The 7500-nt window shown below is 43.1% G+C and overlaps 1 protein-coding gene across 1 annotated transcript in view; it reads right to left on the reverse strand.

Annotated features, from left to right (window-relative positions):
• LOC138967742 (voltage-gated potassium channel KCNC2-like) overlaps positions 1 to 7500 on the reverse strand; it is a 35308-nt gene that overhangs the window by 2494 nt on the left and 25314 nt on the right. Inside the window, exon 4 of the mRNA XM_070340397.1 lies at positions 1 to 4290. This exon is cut by the window's left edge and continues 2494 nt beyond it. Coding sequence (XP_070196498.1) covers positions 3217 to 4290 — 1074 coding nt within the window. The 3' untranslated portion in view covers positions 1 to 3216. The remainder of the gene's footprint in view (positions 4291 to 7500) is intronic.

Genomic DNA, 7500 nt, shown 5'->3' on the forward strand with positions numbered 1-7500 from the left:
CAGGAAATAGTGAACACGTGCGCAAAACAGCGGTTATAAGTAAGACACCGCTGACATAAATGGAATGATAGTTAAATGCTGAAGAAATGGAGATGCAAAGATATTCAAGAAAACACACGGCAATCAGGGCAAAATACACAGAAAGACTTCAAAGCCAAAAACAAATATTTACAGGTGTTTTTCACTTTGCTTTCTTGATCAGAAAACCAACACTTCCTCAATAGAAAGCAGGCAACTTGCTGAAATCTCGAAAACTTTGCATATGCAAATTAATCTCGCGCACTTCCGGTTTTTGAGCTTCCGGTTTCAATCTTCCACGGTACAGTTTCAATCTACTCTAATTCCTATTTTGTCTCAAGAACATGCTGACCACTTTGCTCGTGTTTGCCATTAGCTTTGCTACATCATTTGCACAAACAAAAGATTGTACTGACTAAAAAAAAAAATCATTTTCATGAATGAAGAAAAAGACGATTATAATTACCAACCTCGTTAAGCCTCCTCCCGCCAAAAAAAGAAAAAAAGAATAAAAAGAGCAAAAAGTTTAGTTAACATGCAGTACTAACTACGAAAACTGCTAGGCTAAAAAAGCTACTCTCTTTTTCTCTGCCGTCCGTTTTTATAAAGCAGACACATTCTCTGTCCCAGGCGCATCCAACTCTCATCACCTTCAACCATAATGATTTTTCACGACACAAAAACACAAAATTGCCATTTCATCCCTGTCTGATATAGACACAACTTCGTAGTCTTCAACATCTCTCCATCTATCTCTTTGCGACTTGAGTGTTTTTGTCTTGAAAGATCTGGTGGGTGAATTCAGGGGTTTTTCTCTACCGTGGTGAAAGGTATATGACAGCTAACTCTACCGGCCACACACAAAGAAGGATAAAGAAGACTAAAGGAATTTATCTCACTAACTTCGTCCGGAAAGCACAGATCCGTAGAGTCTGATCATAGTAACCTTTGTACAGTTGTTCCAGAATGCTTCATTCAAGTTTTCCAAGAAGTTGTTCTGTAGATCATTGTATCTTCAATTAAACTATACAACGGACAAACATCAACGATTTCGAGCCAATAAATGTCACTATCCTTTTTCATCACAGTGGTGCCTGCTATGATAGGACCCCCTTGGGACCAGATACAATGTTCCCTGTCTCACAGGGCTTCTCTCACGGTAGGTACAATAAGGTAATTAATAGATTACAGGACAGCAGAGGGCGTTCTCTCGTGGGAAGTGTCCTGTCTTCGAGGCGGGGGGGGGGGGGGGGGGAGGAGTCCTGACATCGCAGATACCACTGTACACTACTCTTTTTAGAATAACCATCATTGTCTCACACCATGTACATTTCTCTTCAAATCAGCAGTAACGAGACTTTTCATCGTGTTTTGTAGACTGTTTACGTTGCTTTCGTAAGGCAACTGTGTAAGTCTTCAATTCAGAAACAGTTGTCTGTTTCATTCGGTTATCGAAATAATATATTCACAAAATCAGTCACAAACAGCGCGAACGCCGATTATTTGACCAAAATGCCCGTTCTCTTTTTGTTTTCTACCTGTTTTCAACTACTACAAAGTTCAGTATTCACCTTTTCAACATTTTGTTATCGACATTTATGTATATTCAAAATATTCAGTCACAAACAACGGACGCCGATTACTTGACTGTCCAAAATACTTTTTCTGTTTCTACCTGTCGTCAACTCCTGCGAACCTTTTCCTCACCTTTCTCTTTTGTGAATACTACACTAGGTTACAACATTGCTGAAGAAGTTGAAGCAGATGTTAACCAGGAGGTCGTATCAAATATTCACAGTTAGTGCAAACAGCCCCTCAAAGCATTGACGAAAAGACAAACCAAATCCACTTTCATTTAAAAAATTCTCAGAGTTTTCAGAGACCAAACCTTCGCCATAACAACAAATCTACGTCCCAAATGTGACCCTCCACCACAGAATGAGTCGCATGTCACCTTTGCATGATTTTCATATTTTCATATACATTTTCCTAAAGAGTTTTTTAAGCTCTATGCAGTGGTGAAACCCGTTGTAGAAAAGAGCAAAAACTGTTTGAGTTATAAGCCTGTGACTAAGGTGACCCTCACACTGTTACCAGACACTCCCCGGGCTTATATTAAGCCTAGCGCAGGACCGCGCAAGGTGACATGCGACTCATTTCGTGGTGGAGGGTCACAAATAACGCTCCCAGTATACCACACACTATCCAGAGTATACGTTGTGCAAAAAGAACACACCGTTACTAGTTCATGCAGAACATAACAACTGACCTCGTTCTAAATTCACTGGCTTTAGCAAGGTAAACTGACGGCACACAAAGGCAAGGTTACCAACGTCAGGACAACTACCAATGGCGAAATACATTCTTGTTCTTGTTCTTCTTGCCGTTAAACGGTAGCATGATTTTAAAGCAGCCACTGCATTCAGACAGACACTCCGATACTTAAGCATGAGAACATTAATTGGACGAAGTCCACTTCACAAAGCTCGCTGCGCGAAGCTTGGCATCGACTTCTCGATACAAAGACGTCGCAAAGTCAACTTCGGGCTCAATTAAAGGCAGCCTTTACAGATAACTATATCAAAGATCAAATCTTCCATCAAGCAAGGGCCTTATCGCCAAAAGAGACCCTAGCATCAGAGTCGGGCTGGTGAAATACCAATAACACCTTAGTGATCAGTCTAAAATACTGTCGTCAAAACAATTACCGTGTCGAAAACGACGACATTTAATGTCAACCGTGTAATAAAAGTGCAGAACCACCAACCTAGCACAGTGCTGGAAACCTGTCGCAAAGATTTACGCCGTGCTCGGTACCGACTGAAACGCCATCATGGCACAAAACTAACATCCGATCAAGCTGAACATGTCCTATCCTAAAAGCCACACAAAACGTTGCGGAATGATACCATGGTCCAGCCATAGAGTATCTTATACTCAGTGAATCCGGTAAGGTCGAGAAACTCTGACACACACTAATGACAAGCCAGTTCAGACTGGGATCGTTTCGCGTTACTGTCTGGACTATCTTCTCCGTAAACCCGTATCGACCGAAATCCTGTCTTCGTATTCCTTACTGGCTCAAGTCCTTTCTCTAGATAAAGCATTCTTTTTTCTAGCCAGAGCAAGTCGATGGTTACAAACATTTGTAAGATAAAACAACAACAATAAGAGGACACAGCCCGGTTTCGCCCTTCATCAAACAAACGCCTCAGCACTGTAGGTGACCCCATCGTCAGAATGAGCCTTGTGTAAGGAGCGACACCTGACCAGGTTGAAGTCCGAGTCCGATTTGGGCAACACGATGTTGGTCATAGAGTTCGCCTGGTTGAAGCGCGAGGCGGGCACGAACATGTGGCTCATACCGGACACGTGCCCGTTGAGGATCGGGCCCAGGTCGTTGGAGGCCAAAGAGACCTTGCGGTTAGGCCTCACGGTCTCTGGAATGTTGATTTCGGAGTCGGCCTCTCCGCCCTTAGAGCGCGGGATGATGGACCGCGACCTGACGTGGCGGTAGAAGAGCGTGAAGTTGTTGGAGATGACGGGGATAGTCAGAGCCACCATTAGAACCCCACACACGGAGCAGGCCGTCCCCACGATGTAGCCGATGGTGGAGGTCGGGTACACGTCCCCATACCCCACCGTCGTCATGGTGATGATGGACCACCAGAAGCCCATGGGGATGGTGGAGAACATCTCCCCGGGCGTGGTGGCGTCTTCCCGCTCGGCGTAGTAGATCATGGTGGAGAAGACCAGCATCCCGATCAGCAGGAAGATGAAAAGCATCAGCAGCTCCTGCAGGCTGGCTTTGAGCGCGTACACCAGCACCTTCAGCGCCTGGTAGTGCTTGACGAGGTGGAAGATGCGGAACATGCGGATGATGCGCAGGATGAACATGATCTCGATGACGAACTTCTCGTTGAGGTAGCAGGCCTGCAGATCGGAGCTCTGGAAGATGACCGTGACGTAGAGCGGCACGAGGGCCAGCAGGTCGATGACGTTCATGAGGGACAGCACAAACTTGAGCTTGCTGGGCGAGAAGGCAAACCTCATGATCAGTTCCAGGGTGAAGAACACCGTGCATATCAAGTCCAGCACGTACAACGATTCTTGTGACGTCAACACCTTGGCCACGCTTGGAGTTTCCGAACTGTCGTCATCACATAAGGTGGAGGAGACGTTAGAGACGATGGGTCGTAGGGACGGCAGCGTCTCCAGGCAGAACCCAGCTATTGACGTCACCACGAACAGGAATGACGTCACCCCGTAAATCTGCAACATTGTTTTGGTGTGAAGTGAGTTAGACAGGTATTTCTATTGAATATAACGAAAGACTGAAACAAGTTGATCATCACAAAGAGGAAGAAGAGAAGAAGGATATGACAGGATTAGAGAGAGAGAGAGAGAGAGAGAGAGAGAGAGAGAGAGAGAGAGAGAGAGAGAGAGAGAGAGAGAGAGAGACTGAGAGGGGGGGGGGGAGAAAAGCGACAGACACACAGACAGACAGACGGACAGACAGACAGAGGTATAGACAGAGAACAGAAAGAATGATAAGTATTGGCTCATTTACAAACGTTGCGAACAGAAAATCTGAAAACGTAAAGTCTTACAAATGGAGACGGCAAAATCAAAACGGTTTGAACGGAGAATAAGAAAAAGTAGGTAGAGAATGGAAGTCTTACAAGACAGGTTTCAATGTATAACTATTGACCCGAAACCGCAGAGTGTGTTGCGTTGAATAATACATCACAGGGATCAGACGACAGTGGTTGATGATCCTCCAGTGGTCGATAAAAAAAATAATAAAAAAAGTCGGGCATAGTAGTGTCTGATAATGTTCTTTAGTCACGACAGTGATAGACGCGAACTGAGCCCAAGTCAAATAATTAACTCTTGCCTTTTTGCACTGAAACGTTTCACTGACGATACGAGAACTGCCAACATCGGTCTCCTCGCATTACTGTGTTAATACATTTCCCTCTCCCCAACCTGTTTCTGTTCAAATAGGCAACACCGACATTCTTTTCTCACCATCAGCTAGAAACCTTGGATTCACCCTTTCATCTGACATGACCCTTAACAAACATATATCTTTAGTCTGTAGAGCAGCTTATTTTGAGCTTCGCAAGATCAGCACCATTCGCCACACACTCTCCTCTCAAACAACTAACACTCTTGTCTGTGCCTTTGTTCTTTCTAAACTTGACTACTGCAACTCTCTTCTCTCTGACTGTCCTCTGTACCTCCTGCATAAACTACAAAAAAGTCCAAAACTCGGCAGCACGCCTCATTCTGAAAGCACGAAAACGAGATCACGCAACACCACTTCACACACTGCACTGGTTACCTATTCAAGCCCGCATTGACTACAAACTGTCCACCCTCTGCTTTAACTTCTTTTCTGGATCGTCTCCTGCTTACTTCTCTGAACTCCTCACCGTCTATTCTCCAGCAAGACAACTCCGTGCCTCTTCTGACTGTCGCATCCTCACCATTCCACACACCAAAACCAAAACATACGGACAACGCACTTTTACTTTCTGCGCACCCACACAATGGAATTCTCTCCCCTTTTACATCCGCCACTCTCAGTCACCCCAAGCATTCAAACGAGCACTTAAAACGCACCTCTTCAAGAAATACAACCCCTGATTTTGTTTTCTCAGTCCATCAGTAGGCTACATGTAGTGTATTTGTTGTTTTAGTGATAATGTGATAATGTATTTAAACATCTAGGGCTGTTTTCAGTATTGTTGATAACATGTTTTGTTTGATTAAAGGGTATTCAGCTGGTATTTCCTTGTTTTCACTACCTATTTCATTCATGTTTTTATTACTTAGTTAGTGGAAGAATCTTTTGTAATGTATGTTTGATGGTGTATGCTTTTAATTAAGCGTTACTGACTATGAATGTAGATGTAAATGCTTGTATAACTGTGTTTTAATTTTAAATGTGTCAAGCGCAAAGAGCATAATTGTAAAGTTATGATGTTGCGCTATATAAATGCTCATTTATTATTATTTAAGTTATTGAGACATTCCAGTGCACTAAGGGATTTATACAGCAAATCGAGAAAATTCATTATTGAACGAAGCGCATAGTGCTGAGTTCAATAATTATTTTCGAGATTTGCTCTATAAATCCCTTAGTGCACTGGGATTGTTTCAATAACGATATTGTCAGTACCACCAGAGAAAAAAGAAGATTCAAAACGCACATTTTGCAACGCGCATTTGGATAGGCGTAACTGTGTGGTGAGGTTTGTATCAGATCTACTTTTGTGTGGGCTGTCTCAAGTGTGTCGTGTTTTCTTCACACGCAAACTCTTGTTTTAATTTCTGTTGGTAAAGTCCAGTGTAGCGTTAAGCTAAAAAGTGATGATCTTTCATAGAGACCTCATTTAAACTCGGAGAAAGGACTGTGCTCTTAGTTATTTGCGATTCGAAACCTTCATCGAGCTTCGACAGGTTGACTGTGCAGAGTTTTGCCCCTTGCTAAGGACGACGGTAAGCACATTTTCAAAATAAATGTGGCATGTTTCTCGTGTGGTATCTTTACTCATCGGGGAGTCTGGTACTAAATATGAATGGTAAGAATGCTCTGACCCCTACACGTATTATATCCCCATCGTTTTATCGTTCACATTTGCCCAACATGTTAATTTGCTGAGCGGGATTTATGTCGTCTGCTATGCTATGGTAATCGAACCACCGCACTGAGTCTCATTTCAAAAACAAAAATTGATCGTCACGTTGCACTGAGTCTGCACGCATGAGGCAGGCTGGTAATAAGTCTTATATATGGTAAGAACGTTCTAAACCCTACACGTTTTCGATTCCGATTGTTCTTGCCTTGAAATAATGATTCGGAAAAAATTCATTTAGTGAACAGATGCAGTCGTATTTCAGTGTAGTCTGCTACGTGCTGATCTAGCTGCTACGTTATCGGAATAACACTTGTGTTTTCTGTTAGCTGCTGGGAATTGTATACTAACTCATCATTTGGTAATGTGGATAATAAGCTACATGCCACTAACATGGCATAATTATGAGAGGAATCTTCGCAAGTCGAAACTGAAAAATCAGACACAGCGGGTTCTATTTTTAGATCAGTGGCAACTGTGTCACAGGCACACGCAATCTGTCAGAAAAAACCCCACTTCTGCTTTAATTGAGAAGCAGGAAATTTATGATCATAATCATTGGTATTGTGGAGAATATAAGCTACATGTCATTAATTAATTCTGAGGATGAGAGTACACTCTCGCTTAGGCAAAGGGCGGAAGAATACGCTCTGTGGAAAAGTTAGCGCACTCCAAGAGTGCACTAACAGTTTTAGCGCATCGCCATTAGCCAATCAACTGGTTCACATCAGTCATGTGACACCAGTACTTATTCCCAGCGAAGCTGGAGGTATCCCGTGAACGCTATACTGTAATCGATTTGAGAAATGTGCATACCGAATAATACATGATAAAGAAG

This window comes from Littorina saxatilis, linkage group LG5, assembly GCF_037325665.1.
Source record: "Littorina saxatilis isolate snail1 linkage group LG5, US_GU_Lsax_2.0, whole genome shotgun sequence".
NCBI lineage: Eukaryota > Metazoa > Mollusca > Gastropoda > Littorinimorpha > Littorinidae > Littorina > Littorina saxatilis.